Source organism: Lissotriton helveticus, chromosome 1_1 (genome assembly GCF_964261635.1).
Source record: "Lissotriton helveticus chromosome 1_1, aLisHel1.1, whole genome shotgun sequence".
Classification (NCBI taxonomy): Eukaryota; Metazoa; Chordata; class Amphibia; order Caudata; family Salamandridae; genus Lissotriton; species Lissotriton helveticus.
In genome coordinates this window covers 1,269,442,719-1,269,467,075 of record NC_136057.1, presented here as the reverse complement: position 1 = coordinate 1,269,467,075, position 24,357 = coordinate 1,269,442,719, and the positions used below count along the sequence as shown (strand labels likewise).

The window sequence follows — 24,357 nt, the reverse complement described above, 5'->3', positions numbered from 1 at the left end:
ACGTACTCTAAATCAAGTCATATTAAGTGACTAAATGGTAAAACTAAATCCGAGACAAACAGGTGTTACATGGTTGGAAGTAAGAGGGATACAAGAGCAGGACTAACTGCCTGCGACTAAACAGTAAACTAAAACGACACTGCTTACTTGTTGGAGAGTGTTGATATCCACACCATCTCCTTGGATTACTCGAATATAAGGTGGTAACACTTTGTAGCCTTTTTCATTTTCTGTTGTAGGAAACTTTTTGTCGAGGATCTGTAAAACCTATTAAAAAAATGAATATATTAGAAATAAATTGAAAAAGTACTTTACTTGGTTAAATAGACTTTTTTGAATGCACAAAAATGAAAATCAGATCGGTTGGTAGCTAGGAGCAAAGGAGTGAAAACTAGTGACCCGGTAAGAGCAATTGGTAAAAGTGTTAATGCATAACTTGTTAGTAAGTCCTTTAGTGGCTTCAAATAAATTCATTTTTCCTAATGGCAAAAATATCAAATGTCATCATGTGTATAAGATTTTTTGAAATATTTATTGAATTGTTTTTTACCATAGTTAATGAACAGTGTTACCATCATATCAATACAAACTGATAACCATTTAGTTTTAAATAAAAACCAAAGTACATGACTTATGGACAGTCCTAAATAAGAACTGTGGTGAGCGTAGCATAAACGAGACACCTGTCACAATCACAAGGACAAATGGTAAAAGGCAGCCTCAAAAAGGATTCCCAAATGTTATGTTTTGTTTCAGTTATTTGGTGTAAACCTTTTATTTGATAATCAATCAGCTATGTGATCATTCCACCATTACAAAGTGGTCCATATCATTCTGCAAATGGGAGGTTATAAAAAATACACCCCTGCCTGTCATAACGTATTCAATGGGGCTTAACAAAAGGAAGTTCCTCTTAGCCTCAATTATACTTTTACTATAGAAGCATTTTCCATTTAATATGACCCTTCCTACAGGGCTACACATCCAGTGTCATTTGGGCACGCAAGTCGTTATTCTTTAGTAAGATCTTGCGTATTGCAAACTATTCTAAAAAACATGCTTTTTAAGAAACAAAACAGTCGACCTAATGGGTTGAACATTCTTCACTGTCCTAATTCTGAATGGGTTTCAATAAGAATCAGTGCAATACATTCAGCAAATTGGTCACTCTAGTGCTCACAGACCCCTTTTGTCTCTTATTATGTTCCCAATTTGCAGTATTCTCTGCCCGACTAGTCGAACTATTACATCTATTTACATATTTATCCTTGTAAATGGATATCCTTGAAACCTAGCCAATCTATTTTAAGCCATTGATTTTGTAATCCGGTTCATTCAATGATATAACAATATCTGCAAATGAACTTCTGTAGTCCAGTGCATTCACAAGTCCTCCCTTGCTTCATATATAGTCTTTAGGCTGCCTTGACAGCACAGCTGCCACCAGACGTTGAGTGATTACCAGAAAGTGTTTTAAGAAGCACTACAGAGCGAGAAACTTTGGCTAAGTCCACATGTTGGATTCCTCACAAAGTATTTGGTTTGATTGAGCAAAATGTGTGCACTTTCCCCAAAATAGAGCGCTCACTGCTCTTTAATTGGCTTACAAGGCGCAACAGTTTACCCAACATGACTGCTGCGTTCACATGTAATGATGTGTCAGCATGCAAATCAAAATGCAGCATGATGCACGGAATTGTATTTTTAACATGACCATGGTGGGCAGTCTCGGACGATGCTTTCCTGGTGGGTGTAGTCACGCGTTTTTATACAGTTTTCCGCATCACAAACGAGTTGTCATGAGCAGGTCGGCCAGGATAGCCTTGCATGCGGTTGAGACGCCAGGGCTGATGCTGTCAGCCTCTCAGCCTTCATAAGGAGGGTGCATCTAGCAAGGCACTCCCTCTTGAGCATGTGTCACTCTAGTCAAGGGTTTGCCACACACCGAAAATGACGGAGTGGAAGCCACAGTGAGGAAGAGACGGAGGTTGCAATGTGGGTTACAGGGACCAAGAGAGGCCAAGCCCACAGAATGCTACTGTGAGAGTGGGTCTGAAAGCTTAAGTGTGGAATTTGGGGTGAGGTGGAGACCAGAAGATGGAGTGTTTCAGTAACAAAAAGAGGTGGTGAGGTGACTGCGAAAGAGGGCCTGTTGCAGGCTGGGCTCAAGGACTAGAGTCTATGATCCAGAGGCTACGAGGACTGGAGGAGTCCAAGTAACGGTCAGGGAGCAGACAAAGGCGAGTCAAGGGGTCTGAGGAGGCCTGAAAAGAACAGCTTGCCATGTCACCCCTGGAGGATGTCGAGTTACGGTTTAGCGGGTGCACAGCCAGGACCCATAAATCAACCAATGCCAAGTTCACGACAGCCCATCTTGAACCTGAACCCACTGAGTGGCCGAGCTTCTAGGGGATCTTCAGATGGGCCTAAACTACAGATGGCAAATGGCAGAGAGAGCACCACTTCATGCTGCCCAAGGTGAGGCCCTGGGGAGAGTGGGGGTCCAAAGCATGGGTGAATGGGAAGTGGCAGGGTGAGAGATAACGGGGGGTAGATGAAGAAAGCAAAAGAAGCAGAGACTGGGCGACATGAAGGGAGCAGATATCGGTGGGTTCCGAAGATGGTGACCAGGTCGCACAGGGTGATGGAGTAGACAGCACAATGTGCTTAAGGCCATAGGAGGCCTGCATGCTGCCCAGTGAAAAAGAGGGAGAGGGAGAGAGAAACCTGGGGTAGGGACCACAGGACCAGTACGGAGAGACCCTAGGAGGACCAGCCAGTAAGAACAGATGAGACCTCAGAACACTGGCGTTCTGAATGCATCTCAAGGAAACATGCAGTGAGAGGCCCATGGGCATATGGATAGACTGAGGGACAATGGAGAGAGAAATTAGGCGATACCACGGAGAGAAGATAAGGAACTAGAGGAAAGAAAACTACAGGGTGATAACTGCTTCCTACCACAAAGATTTTGAACTCTACATGCTGATCAAAGTGGAATCCTGAAAGGTACAGGAGTCGTGGAGATGAGAGGGAGCGGCTGGCCTACTTCAAGTCGCAGTTCTGCATGCTGCTCAAGGTGAGACAGGCGTGGGAGAGACCAAAGAGAAACAGAGACAAAGGACACCAAGAAATGTGAAAGACCAGGTATAAGGTGGAGAGATCAGTGAAACAAAGTGAGAGTGCCAACAGTGCCGCCAACCTCTTGCTGAAAAGTATTCTGCCAAAAGTTATTCAAGTTCTGCTCAGGTGAGTTAGGGTGCTTGGCTTTGGGAATTTCTTTTTTTTCTACTCTCACCTATATCTCCGTTGTTAACCCTGTTCTTTCACAGTTCTCAACTCATTTTTCCTCATTCCATCTTCTGTTTCCCTCTCCTTTTCTCCTCCGATCTCTTATTTTTTAACCCTGGATGTGTACAGCTGGGAAGAACCCTCAAGCATACCAGCCTGTAAAAAGAAAAGTACTACGTACTCTGGTGTTTGTTGCATGCATTGTGTCTGTGTACTCAATCTTCTTCTGATGTTCGTAACTCAAAAGTGAGACGGTCTAATTCCAGGGTGATCAGCAGTGTGCCAGAGTTCAAGGTGGTGAGCAGTGTGCTTTTCTGAGAACAGCGTGAGTTATATGTGTGAGGGCAGGGTCAGTAGTACTGGTGCAATTGCAGGATGAGAGACGTACCAATAGGTCTGGTTTAATGTATGTAATTACACAGGGCAGCACACATGCTAATTGCAGGTGTTAGCACATTAAAGACCGAAACATTGGCATTGTTCAAATTCAGTTCCACTGCTGTAATAGAAGTAATTTGGTGTGCCTTGAAAGCCATGGTACATCTGACAAATATTAAGACATCAACGAGGGAGAACATATATCATACCCAGACTAAAACTCTAAAGTTAAGTCATGAAAAAATTCAACAACACATGACCGCTCTAACTCAACAGCAGCCATCTGCACAAAGACCTACAACATGCATCGTTCAAAAACAATGATATAAAATTGACTTGCTAAAGAGATCTTTTCTCTGGAAATAGCACAGGTGATATTCACCAAGAGCACGTTTCTGAGGGAGAAACCTAAAACCAACACGCTGTGGAAGTAGTCAGAGAACCAGTAATCCTTAGGGTTAGATCATTTTCATTAACAGGTCTCAGAAATTAGAGCAATTGTGTGGTAACAATTTCTTCAAAGTACAATCACAGAAGATTCACGGGGAAAAATAATTCCTAGTCAAATATCCATAATCAGTCTGCAACATTAGCAATCTCCCAAAAACAAATACTGATACTGCCTCTGCGTGGTAATGAATCAGAAAACGAAATACACCCGATAGAAATCAGACACACGCCATTCCTTCACAATCACAAATACTGTACAAATCACAAGATGCGGTTTCTTTCTTTCCTCTAAAGCGGGAGTAGAAGTACATTTCGATGGCTGAAGGTCTTCCTGGAGGGCCAAATGAAGCATGTCTGCATCTCACCCTCCTCGCAAAGTAAGTCTCCACAAGGCACCCCCATATGCTATATGGGCTGCCACTTCGGCCCAACACTGATGTGGTGCCAGGTATGATCATAAACCCTCACCTCCCTCTCCCTTAAAGCTGGCTCCTACGTTTCCCAGGTCCATGTGTGACAAGGTAAGCTAGCCTCAGTTTTTGAATTCTGGGAGTTGCAGTCCTTGTTAGACACTGGGTTAAATTAATTACAAGTGCCCGAATCTACAAAGAAAAAATACTGGTGCTGGCTCGGACCTGGAAAACTAGGCAGGCAAGAGCCTTTATAAAATTAAACCTACAAGCACTCCTCCATATCTGTCCTTTACTCATACCTGCATTATTAGTTGCACATCACATTTATACCCCTCATACACTGCCTGTGACAGAAAATTAAAAAATTCAGACATTTGTGCTAATATGTTATTACTTTTCACACAGGCAGATGCACAAGTTACTACTTGTGTAACGATATATCTGTAAGAGACATTAGTTAGTGATAGATTCCTTACCTTAGAATATCCCCAGGTGTCAGACTGGATCCGGAAATTTTTGCGTAGCAGTACCCTTGCGCGTCGGTAGGCGTCGTCGGCGGCTCCGCGTCCGTCGTCGGCGCCGTGATGACATCGTCTGAGTACTTAGACGCCGCCTCTGCGTGCTGACGTCAGTTCTTAGACACAGCTTTTCCGCGCCAGAAACGCAGAGCTATGCTAAAAACCAACACTGGTGCCTTGAAACTAGGGCCCTGAAAGGGGATGTCCTTAACCCTAGATATCGGTTCACAGAACGGGGAGGATGGGTGGGTCGGTAAGGAATCTATCACTAACTAATGTCTCTTACAGATATATCGTTACACAAGTAGTAACTTGTGCATCTGAAAGAGACACGTTAGTGATAGATTCCTTACCTTGGAATAGATACCCCAGCAATACCAACCCCGGTGGTGGGTCTGCGAACCAATAATCACACCAGAAAGTCCTGGAGGACGGAACAGCCAAAGAAGCCATCCCTCCGGACTTGACTGTCCAGGCAGTAGTGTCTTGCAAACGTGTGCAGCGAGGCCCACGTAGCTGCCTGGCAAATGTCCTGCAAGGGCACTCCCCGGCCCAGGGCAGCTGTAGTCGCCGTGGCTCAGGTAGAGTGAGCCCGCAATCCAACAGGGGGCTCCTTTTTTGCCAAGGAGTAACATGCCTGGATACACAAGATGATCCACCGAGAGATGGTCCTCTTGTGCACCGCTTTCCCCTTCTTAGCGCCCACGTAACCAACAAAGAGTTGGTCATCCACCCGGAACTGGCGTGTGCGATCCAAATAGAATTAAAGCGCACGTTTTGGGTCCAGACGGTGGAGCCGCTCTTCCTCTTTAGAGGGATGCGGTGGCGGGAAGAAGGTGGGCAAGGTGATAGACTGCCCGATGTGGAAGGCCGTGACAACCTTGGGCAGGAAAGATGGCTTAGTACGCAATACAACCTTGTCCGGATGGACAGAAAGGAAGGGAGGAGTACAAGAAAGGGCCTGGAGCTCACTCACTCTCCTGGCAGAAGTGATGGCAACCAGGAAAGCAGTCTTCAGAGTAAGAAGGCGGAGAGGACAGTTGTGAAGTGGCTCAAAGGGAGCGCACATCAGAAATGTAAGAACAAGGTTCAAGTCCCACTGAGGCATCACAAACGGAACAGGAGGGAATGTGTGTGTGATGACCTTCAGAAAGCGATTTACAATAGGGGACTTGAACAAAGAAGGTTGATCAGGCAGCCTCAGAAAGGCTGAAAGGGCAGAAAGGTAGCCCTTGATAGTGCCCAGAGCAGAGCCCTACTGGGCAAGAGAAAGAAGGAAGAGAAGAACCTCAGAGAGAGGGGCAGCAAGAGGATCCACAGCCTTTGCTGTGCACCATGCCACAAATCTGTTCCACCTGCAGGCGTATACCGACTTTGTGGAGGGACGCCTGGCTGCCAGAATGACATTACAGACTTGAGGAGGCAAGTCAAATTGCCTCAACAGTCGCCGCTCAATCTCCAAGCATGGAGGTGGAGACTGGACAGGTTCGGGTGGAGGACCGTCCCCTGCTGCTGCGACAGAAGGTCCTCCTGAAGAGGCAGACGAACCGGGGGATCGACTGACATACTGAGTAGCTCTGGATACCAGTACCTTCGTGCCCAGTCCGGAGCCACAAGGATGACTTGGGCTCGGTCGCGCTTGATCTTCTTCAGCACTCTGGGCAGAAGTGGTATAGGCGGAAAGGCGTACAACAGACCGCAACTCCACTCGCGACGAAAAGCGTCTCCGAGCGAGTGCCGCCTTGGAAATTCCAACGCGCAGAACAGATGACATTGCGCGTTCTCTTCTGTGGCGAATAGATCTAACTAAGGCTCTCCCCATTGCTGAAAGAGGCCTTGCGCCACGTCCGAGTTCAGACGCCATTCGTGATCCATCATGCACCAACGGCTGAGCTCGTCCACCCTGGCGTTCAGAGAACCTGCCAGGTGTTGAGCCACCAGGGTCACGCCCTGGCGTTCTAGCCACTCCCAGAGGCGCAGAGCCTCCTGGCAAAGGGTCCACGACCCCACCCCGCCCTGTTTGTTGCAGTACCACATGGCGGTGGTGTTGTCCGTGAACACCTGCACTACACTCCCCCGGACAGAGGGGAGGAATGCCTTCAGTGCTAGACTAATCGCCCGCAACTCCAAAAGGTTGATGTGGAGCCGGGCCTCCGCCGGAGACCAGAGGCTTCTGATATCCGCCTCTCCCATGTGGCCCCCCCAGCCCTGGAGGGACGCGTCCGTCACAACTACGTGCTCCGGTTGGGGTAGGGAGAGGGATCTGCCGCTGACCCAATCGCAGTCCGTGAGCCACCACTGCAGCTGTCTCGCAGCGCCCTCCGAGATCAGGACGTGGTCGGACAGGTTGCCCTGATGCTGGGCCCACTGAAACTTCAGGTCCCACTGCAGAGCCCGCATCCGCCACCTGGCGTGATGCACCAGTAGGATGCAGGAGGCCATCAGCCCCAGTAGCCGCAGCGTCAACCTGACAGACCCGGGAGAAAGGCTGAAAGAGTGGAATCAGAGCCTGAATATCCCAGACCCGCTGTTCGGGAGGATAAACTCGAAACTGCTCTGGGTCGAGAACCGCTCCGATGAAAAGGAGCTTCTGAGAGGGACACAGGTGTGACTTCGGCACATTGATGGAGAACCCCAGCTGGTGCAAGAGGTCTGCTGTCGTCTGGAGGTGGCTGACGACTGTCTGGGGCGAGCCCGCCTTCAACAACCAGTCGTCGAGGTAGGGGAAGACTGAAACCCCTAACCTGCGCAGATGAGCTGCGACCACCGCCATCACTTTCGTGAACATCCTTGGGGCGCTTGTAAGGCCGAAGGGGAACACGGTAAACTGAAAGTGCTCGTGGCCTACAGTGAACCGTAGGTAACGCCGGTGGGCCGGGGATGTGAAAATAAGCGTCCTGCAGATCCAACGCTACCATCCAGTCTCCTGGGTCTAGGGCAGCCAAAACCTGAGCCAGAGTCAGCATTTTGAACTTCTCCTTCCGGAGAAAGCCGTTGACGTTCCGTAGGTCCAAGATAGGGCGTAGGCCCCCTTTGCCCTTCTTGGGTACCAGAAAGTAGTGGGAGTAGCAACCAAACCCTACTTCTGGCCCAGGAACGCACTCGATGGCCCCCTTGGCCAAGAGGACCATAACTTCCTCCTGCAGAAGTCGCAAATGATCCCCCGATACGCGGTGGAATTGCGGTGGCATGGCTGGAGGGGTCATCTCGAAGGGGAGGGAGTAGCCCCTTCGGACGATCTGCAGCACCCACCTGTCCGAAGTGACAGTGCGCCAGTGAGAGTGGTGATGTCGAACCCTGCCCCCCACTGGCGTCACATGGGCCTGGGCCGAACAGCACGGACTAGGAGGGTTTTGAGGCGGATGCTGCGGGAGAAGGTGTGGACTGACCTCGCCGTTGTCCCCGACCGCCGCCACGTCAGTTTCCACGGCCGCCACAGCGTTCGGTATTACCCTGCGGAGCGTGGCTGGCAGCACGTGTGGGTACACCCCTTCCGTGGCCACGAAAGGAGTGAAAGGCAGCCGATTGCTGGCGCGGGGCCGAGAGGCCCAAGGACTTGGCCGTAGCCCTGGAGTCCTTAAAGCGCTCAAGCGCATGGTCTGCCTTGTCTCCAAAAAGGCGACGGCCATCAAACGGAATGTCCATCAGGGTGTTTTGGACATCGGCTGAAAAGTTGGCGGACCTCAACCAGGCGTGGCGTCTGACCGCCACCGTCGTTGCCATCGCTCTACCTAGTGAGTCGGTGGTATCCAGCCCACACCGGATAGAATATCTGGCTGCATCCCGGCCCTCCACAAGGGCTTGGCCGAGTTTGGCCCGTACCTCCAACGGACACTCTGGCAGCACTTCCACAACCGTATCCCACAGAGAGTGGGTGTAGCGGCCCAAGAGGCATGCGGTGTTGGAAGACCGCAGTCCCACACTAAGGGAGAAGATCTTTTTACCGTACTGCTCGTACCTCTTGGATTCCCTGTCCGGCGGAGCCGACGGGAATGCGGTCTGGGAATTGGATGCCTGGATGACCAGGCTCTCGGGGGTGGGGTGGAAGAACAGGAAACATGGGTCGGCTGGGGCCTGGCGGTGGCGTCTGGCCACGTTCCTATCTACGGGCGAACCCGTAGCGGGCCTGGACCAAGTGCCCAAAAGAACGTCGGTTAAGGCCTCATTAAAGGGCAGCAGAGGCTCGGCTGAGCTTGACTGCGGTTTAAGGACCTCAGTGAGGAGGTTAGTCCTCACGGCCGCGACGGGGAGATCAAGGCCCAAGGCCTTGCCTGCCCTCATTAGCACCACACTGTAGGTTGCCCCCGCCTCCGAAGCCACGGTAGACCAGTGTCTGGTGAGGTGTCTAGACCACTGGCATCTCCAAGTCCACCTGTCCAGTCCTCTTGAGACTGACACTCTCTGGTCAGAGGGTCCTCAGACCCCTCCCAACACTCCTCATCACCCATCTCCTGATAATCAGGGTTGTCAATGGATGGGGCCGGCTCATAGAAGTTAAGTTAAGTTAAACTCTCCAAACGGCGTCGAAAGCGGCGCCACTCCGGCGCCGGTTCGAGGGAGGCATCGGGGACGGCGCCGCTCGAGGACGGCGCTGGAGGTGACACCTGACGGACCGACGCCGGGGGGGTCGTAAGGTCCACCGGCGACGACCCAGATCCCAAAGCGGATCCAGTGGGTTCCTGCAACGCCGGGCCCGAAGGCGTCGGGACCACGGGGCCCTGCGGCGCCGGGACCGAAGGCGTCGGGGCCGTAGCCCCCGACCCGCTAGGGGCCCCAGACGGGTCCGCTTGGCCCGGAGGCGCCGCGGAGCCCGTCGGAGGAGAAAGGGACCTCATGGCCATGAGGAAACGCTCGATCTCCTCTTGCGTCGCGTCTCGCCCAGGGACCGGAAGGTGTGGAGCTGGACGCGGCGCCCGCGACTCCGACGGAGCCGCGTGGGCGGTGTCACCCGAATCCCCGGCCGCATCACGCGAGCATCGGAGGGGGGGGGGAAGGGAGTCAGGAGAGCGATGACACCTCTTCGACTTCTTGTGTTTCTTACCTGAAGACGACTTCGACCCGGAGGAGTGGTGGCTACGACCCCGCAACCTGTCCCTCGACCTCCCTTGGGACCGGGACCTCTCGCGGCGCGGGGCCGACTGCCGGAGTTAAGAGTCGCCTGCGGGACCGCTCCCGCCTGGCTTTCGAAGATAGGGCCCGGCAGTCGGGGCAGACCTTGTCGTCGTGGTCGACGCCTAGAAAGAGTAGACACCGGCGGGTAGGATCCGTGACCGACATCGTGCGGTCGCAATCCTCGCAGTGCTTAAATCCAGGCATCCCTATGGCACTGATCGGAGTCGCTCGACTTCGAAAAGATGACCAATATGATCCAAAAAGTTAGTCAAAAAGTGACTAAAAGTACTGCTTTTTCCAGATCTGCGCTTGCTGGCGCGGAAAAAAAAAAGAAGAAGAACTGACGTCAGCACGCGGAGGCGGTGTCTAAGTACTCCGACGACGTCATCACGTCGTCGACGACGGACGCGGAGCCGCAGACGCCTACTGACGCGCAAGGGTACTGCTACGCAATAATTTCCGGATCCAGTCTGACGCCTGGGGATATTCTAAGGTAAGGAATCTATCACTAACGTGTCTCTTTCAGATTGGTTACTTTATCTGGGGCAGAAGTAATTGGAACTGCTGTATGGGAACAAAAAGTTAAATTGTTTGCAATGCAAAAGACCTACACAGACAGGTATGTTCCAATGCAACCAAATTGACTAACACCCTAGAGGACTGCGCTCACTTTGGTTTCTTAATCCAAAACAGAAATGTAAATATGTGTTTTGACATGTCGTAATTGTGCTCAGATCTAACCTGGCCATGTATACCGGTACAATAAAATACTACTACTTGTAATCGTTTCCTTTTAAGGCTCTGTGTTTTTGTCCCATTCCCAACCTGCCACAACACTGACTTCTGCTCCTAGCAGTGCTATGGGCGACAACACCTAACTGGCACCACATTTGGTTTGATCTCTGACTCTTATGTCAGAGGATTGAATACCTATCTTTATTACGGACAGGGTAGCTGTACGTCTTCTCACGCATCCCTGTTGGCATGATGCTCAATATGTCGGACTATTTTTTTTACCTATTTCATTGACAAACAAATTAGCTCTGAAATTTTGCAATACAACAGTTGCATTGTAAAACAAGTTGAGCCTTTTTCTGCCAGGCAGAATACCTCTCAAAATTAATAGTGAAACCATGTCTCTAGCATGGTCATCTTTGATTTACAATTACTTACTCCCCTATGAATGTCGCTCTTCTGTCAGTTTGGGTCATACAACATGCCCCCTGGTGTCAACCTTAACAACTAGGACACCAGGGGACATCCTGACAGCAGCAATGTAGGCCCTCTACCTCTTGTCCGTCTGGTAAATGTGTGAACTTATGATCTGAACTACTGCATCTCATCATTAGTCCTTTCACTAACTTTTTCTTAAAGTGTATTAAAGGTTTAAAGTTAGATTTCATAGTGGTGTATAAGCTACTGTAGGTCTCTCTAAAGTGTCTGCATTGGTGGTCATGAGGGCTTATATAGATTAGCAATATCAATTACTACATCACATGTCTTTAGCGGCTGGATGCGGACATACTTTAGAAAAACTGTCTACAAGAACACAGGTGCAGCAGCTGAACACACGGGGGCTATCGAGCTCTGTGGCTGCAGCTGGTGAGTTAACATTTGTGAGATAATAATCTCATCCATGGAACAACCCCTTTCACAGAATGTGTTGACAGACTCGCATGGTACTAACTCTATTTGCAGACCAAGGTTCATTAACGTACCATGTTGGTAATACGTCACAAAACTGGATTTCATGTACTATCTGAGAAATCTTCCTTCAGGTACTGGGTACATTGATATGGAAGATATTGCTGAACCATCTACAAGCACAGGGCAGTGGGAAATCCAAGGAGAGAATTGGATCCTCCCCTCAGCTACAATACTCAAGGCCAGCACTGCTCATCAAGAAGATAAGGAGGAGGACCTGGATGAAGAGGAGGGCATTGTTGCACTCACATATAAAGTCTTCAAGAAGACCACAACACAGCCAGGCAGCAGTGTTCCTTCTAAGGATTGCCACTCCCCAGCCACTAGACAAATCGCCACAGATGCTGCGTGTCTATGCAGCAGTCCCCTCAAAACAACCCACACATCAAAGGTCTCTCTGAACAGTCTCCTGCACACTCCTCCAATTAAGGCGCATATCCGTTCTTCACTCAATGACGTGTGGGACAGCACACCCCTGTTGTGGAGCAGGTATCCCAATCATGAATCTTCCCCATTTCACCTCCCACACGCCGCCTCTCCATGCTGCTCAACATGCAGGCCATGTCAGACAGCCCCCCATGGTTGGAGTGGGGGGCTGTTGGCATGGACTGTCAACCACTGAGAGGATTTTTTGTTTTTAAATCGGCAATAGAGCAGTGTGCAGCAAGATATTCATGCTATGGGGGCTACTCTCCGAGAGATCACGGACTCTCTTAAATGACTCCTTCAGAGTGCCTAATTTGTGACAGTGGTTTCTGGTGCTCAGCACTGGCACTAATTTGTCAGCACCGGCTCTAGTTACAGTTCAGGTGTCATGTTGGTACTGCCATTGGCAGAGCTGGTAGGGTACGGGTGGTGCAGGCTGTGGCCTTCTGAGAAGGGCCTTGACACTTATTATACAAACTAAGCACTGCTCCCTCGGATGATTGACAGGCAGCCCTGTGCCTTGGATGATGTAGTGAAATGTTACCAAAGATAAACCAAGAACATTTAGGAACTTTTAGGGATGACAGTGAAGATACCACGGCTTGGCCCGACTAGGATAGTGGGAATAGGCAACAAATGCCAATGTTACTGTTCACGGGCAATTCATGCATGATATTCTAGAGACACATGTACCACCACCCAGCGCACAAGCACAGTCTCAATCAAACATACTCACTACTAACATTGCAAGGCGGAGTAGTAGGGGACCACCCACCATAATACCTGTGTTGTCTTCATATTTCGAACATATTCACTGTCGCCATTTTTTCTTAATGAAAATATGTGGACTTTTTACGTCACAAATCGGTGTCAACCTTTCCTCTGTGCTGAATGTTTCATGTTGCATTTGCCTCGCACAATAGTGTTACAAATGTTTTCTTTGTGGTTTACAAAATGCCCTATACTTTGAAATATAACATTGTGATATAGAAAGCATTTTATAACTAACAGACATTTCCTTTGGAGGACATTAAATGCATCACACTGTAAAATTTGTAAATGCAATGGGGTTGCTGGCCATGCCGGAGTGCAAGTGCTCCAGCGCTTGGAGTAGTGCACACAACTCTGATGTGCCTCCATCACGAAGGACTACAAAGACCTGCCCATTGGGGGCAACATCTCGACATGGCAACACTCCTGCCAGCTCAAACGCGACTGGGGGCGACAGAACACAAGAAGACGGGGGCTCAACTGAGAACCAATGAACACCATAATACCTTTGAAGACGATTAGCCCCTCCAATCTTTAGTACACACCCAACCTATCAAAGATCAGACTGGTAAAGCAGGCCACACCCTAGATCCAATCACCTTAGGTAAATAACCAACACACCTAGTCATAAAGACATAAACCAGGTGCAACCACTCCCTAATCACCCAAGACACTTTTCAAATAATCTCTATGCCCTCTTCCCAAGTCCCTGAAAAACATAACTAGACCCTCCTTCCAAAATGCTCTCAATGAGTTTTGGATTCCAGCTATCAAAACAGCTGGAGAACACAGATGCCTCAGATGATTAGGCTCCCCTGCAGTTTAGGAAATTCAAACTGGTAACCAACGCAGCTAACAAGTGGTTCAGCTTTTAACTACCAAATTTAAATTTACTTTACAATAATAAATCCATGGAGTAGGAGAGCTAGTTCTCAAATTAATAGATTGGTTTGTAATACATTAAACAACTGTACAAACACGACAGAACGTCATTAAAAAAGAGAATGCAACTGCTAAAGAATAGGTGACATTTCATGAAGCTGTGGTAAATTGGGTGTTAGGAAATTCTGGAAACTAGTTGGAGCTGAAATAAAGATCAAACTAGTGGTTTCTAGTGAGAAAGTCATATTAGGCCCTTGCACAAAAGTGAGACTGCAACAAGGAAATGCACCACATAGGGGACTATTAACTCCAGATATGAATGCTTAGTTCACCACAACTGCAGCAGTAAGCCAGCTAATTAAAGGAGGTCTAAGGAAATGGGCACAGACTACCTTTCTATTCATGTGGTGCTTGCCATCCTTAAGGCTCGTCCTTGAAACGCAGCGGGTGTCACTAGAAATGTTCTCTTCTAGGGAAACAATTGCAGATTTGTGGTGGGATGCATATCTAATGCTTGAATTTGAAAGAGGAAACTATGACAGAACTAAGGTATTTGCTAGGTTTATTTCTGAACATCAACAGACCGGACTTATAATTTTGACACCGTGGGAATCACATACAATAACTTTACATGGACATGGTCTTGAATGCCATGACAACTAGCTTTATTTTCTGTGGTTCCTATGCTGCATTATGCATTTGTTGACTTGCAGTCATCTGGTCGTAATCGACTGTCAAAAGGAAATGCCGAACGAGATGGACCATAGGCAGCCTACAGGGACAAGGTTAGTCTCACTGAAAAAGTTATCTTTTCAAAGTCCATCGCGCAGAGTGGAGGAGGCCATGAGGAGCAGGCAGAGCATCATGGATGGTCGTCCCTGTAACGGAAACAGCAGGCCGGGCCTTGCAGACTTGCGTCACTGTAGCGCAAAGAGCCGGTCGGAAGTCAATGATCGTTGCTACTGGAGCTTCTCGTTGAAGGTCTTCATGGGTTGCCCTTGCCATAGCGTGGAGTGCAGAGCTTGCATTGCTGGTCATCGCTGGCGGTCACTACAGTGCAGAAAGTCGGGCTCACCAGAACTTTGAGTTGGTAATCGGGACAATAATATTTTGCTGGCTCACTGTGCGATCATTCTGGTGTCAGAAGTTAGATTTTGTGTCAATTATAAACATGACAACCCTTTACCATAGAGTCCATGGTCACGCAGTTGGCTGAAGGTCAGAGACATATGAAGTCAATCCTTGAGAAACAGAATTAAAATGCACAAAAAGAAAGGGAAGCGTTTCAAACTGTTTTAAAAAGAACAAGCAGCTCTTCTAACTTTGAAACAGGCTCAAGATACTGCTATCCTATGACTGATGAATGCTATTTCTAGTGCCTGCGTGCACCAGAATATGCCAGGAACTGTTTGACAAAAATTTCAGGAAGTGGATGATCCTGGTTATTGTTTTGTAAACTTTGAACGGGTTGCCTCCTGAGCGGTGGGGGCAATACATTGCACCACTATTGCCAGGAGAGCTCCTGGCAGTGTACCAGGCTGCCTGTCCTGCCGGGGTAACCTCATACCCAGAGATAAAAAGGGCCATTTTAGAAAGGTGAGGTTGCGATCAAGAGTACTACAGAAGTGGTTTCTGTAAGGAAAAAAGGACAATAGAGGATAATCCTAGAGCACTATACTGTCATATGAGAGACTTGGGAAACCAATGGTTACAACCCACCACGACCACCATGGAGGAAGGTACTATACAAATGTATCTTGAACACTATCTAGAAGCACTATTTCCTAAAGCTTGGTCATGGGTAAAACACCCGAACCTGACCTTTCAGTTTGTGATAGAACTAGTCTGTGCTTATCACAGGTCTTCAGAGTTCAGAGTGCAATCCCTGAAACATCCAACAACCTCTCAAAAGGTACAGCACCGAAGTTGTCCTCCTGGGTATCACGGACATTAGGAAATCCTAGGTCTAGTGTTCCCAGCCTACCACAAGTACTCCAGTGCTTACGCTGTGCTTAGTGGTGACAAATAGCCCCCCACTGCCCTCTTAAAACGGATACCTCAGAACCCATGGAAGTAGCGTTTCCCAAAAGTCACGTCCTTGGGAAAGGCTGGGAATGATACAAAAAGACAATACTCAATTGGTAAACCCCTTGAGGCTCTTCTAGATACTGGGTGTCATCACACTGTAGTCAGTAGAGAACTAATTCCCTTGGCACAGATCAAAGATGAAAAAAGGTAAAGGTATCGTGTACATGGGGATGTACGTACATATCCTTTGGCAATAGTCTTGATGGAGATTGACTGGGAACCCCAGGTACACAAAGGTGGGGTAGTCCCATCCCTACCTAACTGAAAAGGTTCTTCTGGTAATGGACCTTCCCAGCTTCAATTACTATTTAGTGGGGATCACTAAAAAAACACTATTACTGGTTAGCTCAGGGAAGCCCCTTTTTGTACAACAGATAATAGCTCCAGAAGGGAGGGAAACAAAACAAAGGCAGAGAAGGGACAAAGTTTCAGAATGTTATGCAACCCCCATTTTACTGGTCTTTCATCCTCAGAGGAGGTCCGTGCTCCTTCATGGAGATTCCCAACAGCCCAGACAGGACAGCATACTGGTTCACTCTTGGGAGCAAGTACAGGAAGAAGATCCAGATAAGGTAGGCCCTTATATTTGGATTAAGCAGGGGTTATTGTATAGTATCAGTGGGACTCTAAATAAGCAACTCAAACTCTTTGTACCTCTAGCCTGTCGTGAGCAAGCTCTACTACTCGCACATAGTCAGGCTGGAGGTGGGAACTATGGTCAAGAACACACCCTTAAATATTTACCAAAACGATTTTATTTTACTGGTGTTTAAGGGGAAGTTGCAAAATATTGTGGCACTTGTCCCCGGTGTCAGCTATTAAATCCCTCGGGAGTAAAAAAAAGCCCCTTTGTGAAACTTCCAGATTATAGAGGTACCCTTTCAACAGGTGGGACTAGATTTGGTGGGACCCCTAACGCCATCCGCCCAAGGACACCAGTATATATTAGAACATGTGCACTATGCCATGCGGTGAAGCCATTCCCCGGTAAGTATGACAACATCATCTATTGCTCATGCTATGATCTCATTCATTTGCCAAGTCGGAATTCCCCACAAGATTTTTAACAGATGCCGGGACCCCCTTTATGTCTCAATTGATGAAGGAAGTGTGTAAACTTCTTATCGTTGACCAGATCCGGATGGGTGTTTACAACCCACAAACTGACCGACTGGTAAAAAGATATAACAAAAGCATTAATACAATGTTAAAGAAACTGGTTGCAGATGCAGGAAAGGACTGGGACTATAAATTACCTCTTGTTTTATTCGCAATAAGAGCACATGAAAAAAAGTCTACTAGTTCCAATCCATTCAGACTACTGTTCAGAAGGAAACTTAGAACCTTACTGGATATGGCGGCGGCGCAATGGACTGAGGGGGAGGATGAGGGAAAACCCCTCTTAGCGTATAGTGTCTCCTTGAAAGAAACTCTGGCTACTTTATTGAAGGAGGTTCGCAATAACTTGGAAAAGGCCCAACAAAAACAAAAAGCAGCACATGATAAAGGAAGAAAGCTCAGGGAACTTATCATAGGAGAAAAAGTCCTAGTCCTCTTACCCAGCTCTGAAACAAAACTCTTAGCAACCTGGTTGGGGACCCCATCAAGTCAAGAGAAAGAGTCACCAGTAACATATAGAATAGCAGTTCCACAGAAGACTAGGACAAATCTACCATCTGATAAAAAAATGGGAGTAACCCCCAGAGCAAAAGGAATGTCAAGCAGTGGTAGTAGGCCAGGTTAACCGTACACAAGCACAAGAAGTTCCTCTGCCACATTTTTCGGCTTCATCAGTGAAACCACTGAAAATGGGAACCAAATTAACCTGTGACCAGATACAACAGGTACTCAATATACTAGGCAAGTATCCTGGTCTGATCTCCGATCACCCACAGCATTTTCACAGAAAAAGGGCGAGTCATCGAGATAAAACCTTATCGGGTCTCTGAGCCAGGTATCAGGCTGTCGAGCAAAAAGTAGAAGAGATGTTAAAGACTGATATAATTGAGCCCCCTCAAAGCGCTCGGTGTTTGCCTGTGGTACTCGTACCAAAACTGTACGGAACAATCCAGTTTTGTACAGCCAACTAAATCCTCAAAGTACGATACCTACCTTATGCCATGTGTAGATGAGTTAAAAATTATGTCAATGATAGACCTAACGGACAAGTTACTTACCTTCGGTAATGCCTTAACTGGTAGAGACATGATCTAGCTTCAGATTTCTTACCTTTAAACTTCCAGGCATCATGCTGGATCCAGAAGATTTTTCTTAGCAGTACTCCTGCGCGCCGGTAGGTGGTGTTGGTCAACTCCGCATGATGTCGTTGGCATTGTCATAACGACTGGGTTATTATAACCGCCAATTTGGCGCGCGGACGTCAGTACTTTTCACGACTAAGTCTGCGATTTGTTAGCTACAACTGCAAGTCTTTCGCAGTGCCCTCCGATATCCGGGTCCGTGAGATTTCCTCAATACTGTGCCCATTGGAACTTCAGGTCCCACTACAGGGCCCGCATGCACCAACATGCCCGGTCCACCAACAGGATGCAGGACGCAATGAGACCCAACAGCCTCAGTCATTCTTCCCGAAATCCAGGATAGATGCTGAAACATCGGCATCATAGCCTGAATATCCTGGACTCGTCGTTCAGGAGGATAGGCCCAAAACTGTACGCGGTGTCCAGAACCAGCCCAATAAAAGGGAGCATCCGAGAGGGAGTCAAGTGGGACTTTGGCATGTTGATAGAGAACTCCAGAAAATGCAGGACGTTCGCCATAGTCGGCAGGTGGGCGATGACTGCTTGGATGAGCCCGCCTTCAACAACCAGTCATCGAGATAGGGGAAGACTTCAACCCCTGATCGCAGCATTTGGGCTGAGATCACCGCCATCACCTTTGTGAACACCCAAGGAGCACTGGTGAGGCCGAAGGAGAGCACCCGCAAACTGAAAGTGCTCGTCGCCCACCGTAAACCACAGGTAGCGACGATGGGCAGGCAGGATGGGGATATGAAAATGGGCATCCTGCAAGTCCAGCGCTACCATCCAGTCTCCCGGGTCTAGGGCAGACAGGACCTGAGCTAGGGTGAGCATCTTGAACTTCTCCTTTTAGAGGAAGTAATGGGGGGCTCTGAGGTCGAGGATAGGACGAAGGCCTCTGTCCTCCTTTGGGACCAGAAAATAGCAAGAATAACAACCACTGCCTATTTCTGGCCCGGGAACCCGCTCTATAGCTCCCTTGGCCAAGCAAGTTTTGACTTCCTCGCGAAGTAGAGCAAGGTGATCCTCGGTCAGCCGATTGTACACTGGAGCCATAGATGGAGGGGTAGTCTCTAAGGGTAGGGAGTAGCCCCTTCAGACTATTTGCAACACTCAACTGCCTGAAGTGGAGGTGATGGCGTGTTCTGCCACCGACTGGCTGTGAATGATACTGGGGTATCGGACTAGAAAGGTTTTGCGGTGGAGAAGATCGTGGCTTGGCTCGACTTCTGGCCTCCTGACCCACGGGATCGGGGTGAACCTTGTCCACGGCCCGCAGAGGCTGCTGAGCTTGTGGGGCCCTCTGGCTGGAATAGGGCAGGTCGAATGGCATGGAGCGTTATGGCTCCATCTACGTCTGAGGTCACCTGACTGGCTCTCTGTCATTGGTAATATGGATTAGGGGGGCACCACGGGGGCAGGCGAGGATCTCTGCTGTGGACGTGGCGCCGGGGAAGGTCGCTGTGCCGGTCCGGACCGTGGCCCTGGAGCCAAAGGTGCGGAACCCACAAGGACTCAATCATCGGAGCCTGCGGGGCCTGAAGGCATGCTGCCGGGGTCAGGTTGCCCAAATATGGCACACATTACATCATAAAATTCCTTAAGCTGAGTGGGGGTCGCAGCTGGACCCGGAAAGGCAGAACCAATCCAGGCACCCGCTCCGCGATGCAGGGCCTCAAACGCAGCTGGTCCTACGCCACATTGCTAGACAGGCGAGGCGAAGTCAAAGCAGGCTTTAACTTCTTGTGTTTTTTGTGGTGCCGCCTACCAGACTTCGATGACTGACGAAGATGACTTAGATTCACCGGAATGGTGCTCGGAAACTCCTCCCACTTGAGACCGGTAACAACAAGGAGACTTCCTTGGTGCGGGTAGCCGGCAGTGATAAGCTTTAAGGACTGCTCCCTCAAAGCCTTTGTCGCCATGGCCTGGCAATTCGGAGCACAACTCTGTCGTGGTCGTGCTCCAGATACCAAATGCATACTAAGTGGAGGTCCGTGACCAACATGGCAGTGTAACATGCGCCACACAGTTTGAACCCCCGAGGTCTTCTTACTTGACAACCTACACATCAAAAGGAATAAAAAAAAAAGTAGAAAAAAAAGCCTTCAAAAAAATGACAGGGGGTAGCTATCTTCAATGATCTGCGCTGCCTGGTGTGAAAAGAAATGGAAGAGAACTGACATCAGCGTGCCAAAGTGGCAGTTATATTGACAACGTGGATGTCACGATGACAATGAACATGACGCTGACGTCACGCAGACTCGACTGACGCACAGGGGTACTGCTAAGCAAAATCTTACAGATCCAGCCGGACACCTGGAAGTTCAAAGGCAAGGAATCTGCGGCTAGATGTCTATCAGATAAAGGGATACTGCCAAATACCCCTCGCATCTACTGCCTGGGAGAAGACCGCTTTCTTCACTCCCTTGGGATTAGATCATTTTAAGGTAATGCCTTTCGGCATCCATGTGTTCCTGCCACCTTTCAAAGGCTCATGGACATAATACTAATGCCACAACATCAAATATGCAGTCACATATTTAGATGACATAATTGTTTATAGCCCTGACTGTGAGACATCTACAACATTTAAACCTGGTTCTCAATACTCTCAAACAAGCAGGTCTTACGGTAAATCCAAAACAGACAACTGTTGCTACTGATCATTTAGAGTATTTGGGATATACCATTGATGCCAGCACGATAAAACCCCTACTCAAACTCAAAGCTATACCGAAAATTCCACAACAAAGAAAGTGGTTCGATCGTTTCTAGGCCTTGTGGGCTACTACCGCAGGTTCATACCGCAGTTCTCAAGAGATTGCAGCCCTCTCTGAAACCCAATCACTAAGAAACACCCTGGCACTAATATGAAATTGACTGCACTACAAGAAAACAGTTTTCAACGGTTGAAATACCCTCTGTCACATGCCCCCCTTTTTACCTGTCCTGATTTTGACAAACCGTTTGTTCTCTAAACTGATGCCTCCGTGGTGGTCTGTGCGCTGTTTTATTCAAACATGATCAACAAGGGGACTTGCGACCCGTCTGGTTTTTCAGTTGGAAACTGTTTCCGCATAATATCCATAATGCTACTATGGAAAAGGAACGTTTAGCCAAAAAATGAGCCATAGAGGCAATTCAATATTATTTGTTAGGCTGAACATTCATCCTTTTAACAGACCATGCCCCTCTTACCTGGTTAGCAACACATAAGGAAGGACACTAACCCGAAAGTTCTGTGATGGTTCCTACCTAGGCAGCCTTTCTCTTTTCAGGCATTCCATGTACCAGGAAAACAGCAGAGGAATGTGGACTTTCTATCTCGTTGTCCGGTCTCCACATGGCCTGAACGTCCAGGCCTAGAAGAGAGGCAATGTAATCCTGTACCCGCCATAAGCAGTACTTCCAAGATGGCCACCACCATTCTCAACCAGAAAACGGGCGTTAACACCCCAGTGTTCGACCCTCATGTCACAACTGCGTGGAACCGAGGGTCTATGAAAACACCCGACGCAGAAGTGAGGTTGTTGGACGATTGCTGCAGGGATGAGGTCGCAGAATCACACAACGTGGAGAGAGTCTCGACATTACAGGAAGAGTTGAGAACGAGGAGATCGAAAAACGTCAAAATGCCAGAGGGAGAAGAGGAGAGGAGCGAGATGATGAAAAGAAGTGAGGTGGCCGACGGACAACTCACCCTGCAAAACTTGAGTCCAGTGGTCCTTGTGAAGAGAAGGGTGCTGTGACAAGCCCTGCCACAACCCCAGAGGGCCTTGGCCTTAGGAAAGTATCAGTATTTTGGCACATTTCACTGCAAAGGTGGTGCGGGGAAGGACTTAAAACAAAAAGAGGGACACCCAGAGTGTTTGGGAAAAAAGTCACAAAGACAAAACCAAGCACCAGCATTCACAGGTGTGGTGACAGTATGGTGGAGGGGTGGAACTCTGCTTTGTTGCTTAGTCACTTGCCCTGTACTATTTGTTTTTCTAGGGGACTGCTCTAAACTTCTCATCGTGGTACCCAAGGAAAAGTCCAAGTGCTACAAAGAAGAGGGTGACGCGCCCCGAAAGTGGAAGTGAGAGCGAAGTCTTTTTTTTTTTCACCGCTTCAGAATAGTTAAAGAGACAGTCTTATTGTTTTTACTGCCTGAAATAAACAAAAGTGAAAAGCAACTTCACTCTGGTCGGGACAATAATATTTTGCTGGCCCATTGCACGATCACGTGCTGCATGTTTACGAAGAAGTTATTACTAAACAGCAGATGGATAGCTGCATTTCAAGAACATTCACCAATATTACTACACCCCATACAGTAATACAGATATGGACTCAGAGGTCTACTATGTCCCAGATTTAGGGCTCTTGTCGCAGACTTTAAACCCATTTCATGGAAGTGGCCGGGTGTACAAGACTATTGGTGTTACATCTCAGAAAAATCATTTTACTGATCCGATGATGGCCTTATTGGGCTAAGTTAAGGATATACTATCACCCAATAGGAGAGCTCCTGCTATAGCAGTGCTGTAAGCCAAGAGACGTATAGTGATGAGGTGGGGTAGGAGACCGTTGCAGACTCTATAGGAATGGCAACAGGACCTTGCCTTTCGCAGGGTTGGTTCAGAAAATTAGGGCAAATTAATGCCACCTAAACAAGGTCTAAAATATCTGGGGAGCATACCAGTCTTATTTGGCAACATTCCAATCTGAGGAGGATACAGTGGAGGAGACAGATGTCGAAGGGCAGAGTATAAACCGATCTAAACACATAGCCGAAAGGAAGCATTGCAACTGGAAGGGTAAATAGCTCTACTAAAAAGACAACTCTGTTGCATGTTACTGTTAAAAGATCAGCAAAATGAATATCTCTAACTAGTGTAATATATCTCATAACATACTGCTGCTAAACTTGTGTAATGCATGTAAATGCTGACTAAGAACACGTGGGAATATGGTTGATTTCATTAATTTTCTTTCTTCTTTTGTTTCTGCAAATTATGTCAAAACTTAATAAGAACAATAAAAAAGCATCCAGCAGAACCCTCTTTTAGATAGGCCTTCCCAAATCTACCATACACCTCCGGACTACTGCTTTTCAAGGCAAGCTCAGTCGGCAACAACTCTCTAAATCAGAGGCATGCTTTACTATCTCATGCAGGTTTGATAAAGGCTCACTCCAGGGGAGCAACAGTCCAGCAACAACACAGTTGACCACAGCCACCTTGAACTTACAACCCAATGCTGCAAAGTGGCTGCAAGCTTGTTAGATTTGGAGGTCTCTAGTTGGCACAGGTAGGTACTTGTGACAAATAGGGACCCTTGCCTCTAGTCAGGATAAGGGGATTACACTCCTAAAATAGCCCCTGCTCACCCCCTTGGTAGCTTGGCACGAGCAGACAGGCCTATCTCAGAGGCAGTGTGTTAAGAATTTGTGACCACATACAGTAACCCAGTGACAACACTACAGATGGACACCACACAAGGTTTTATATACAAAATAAGTATACTTTATATAGATTTTCCACAAGAGCATAAACGACAAAAATACTCAATACTGTTACTTTAAGATGGAAGATTTTGCTTAGTTCAGTTTAGTTCTTAAGATGCGACACTTTGCGTCAATGTACCTTAGGTTGTGTTGCGCTTCCACGACAAGCAATATCGCAGCGAGGGAAATGCAGCAAAGTTCAGGTGCAAAGAAATAAAGACGAGAAGATCTTCCAGATGCGGCACGCTTCTCCAGGGATGCAAGAAGTTCTCGGTTCGATGCGTGGACTGCAGCGGCCACACCCTTATTCAGCGATGCGACGGCAACAGCTCCAACTGCGACACTCTTCTCCCACGGTGCGTGAAGCTTGTGCGAAATGCGAGAACTACAGCGGCGACATCCACGATGCGACGGCAGCAGCTCCGACAGCAGCGCGCTTCCTGGGGATGCAAGGCGCTTTTCTTCAATGCGGTGCAGGGTTACAAATGCAGCGGCGACACCATCCTTCGGAGTTGCAACGGCAGGCTCAGGGACTGCAGTGCAATGCGACAGCTACTGCGGCGACACCCTCC

At 48.2% G+C, this 24,357-nt stretch overlaps 1 protein-coding gene across 1 annotated transcript in view; it reads right to left on the bottom strand.

Moving 5' to 3' along the window:
• NAMPT (nicotinamide phosphoribosyltransferase) overlaps nt 1-24,357 on the bottom strand; it is a 270,111-nt gene that overhangs the window by 30,268 nt on the left and 215,486 nt on the right. The window contains exon 8 of the mRNA XM_078680357.1: nt 148-267. Coding sequence (XP_078536483.1) covers nt 148-267 — 120 coding nt within the window. The remainder of the gene's footprint in view (nt 1-147; nt 268-24,357) is intronic.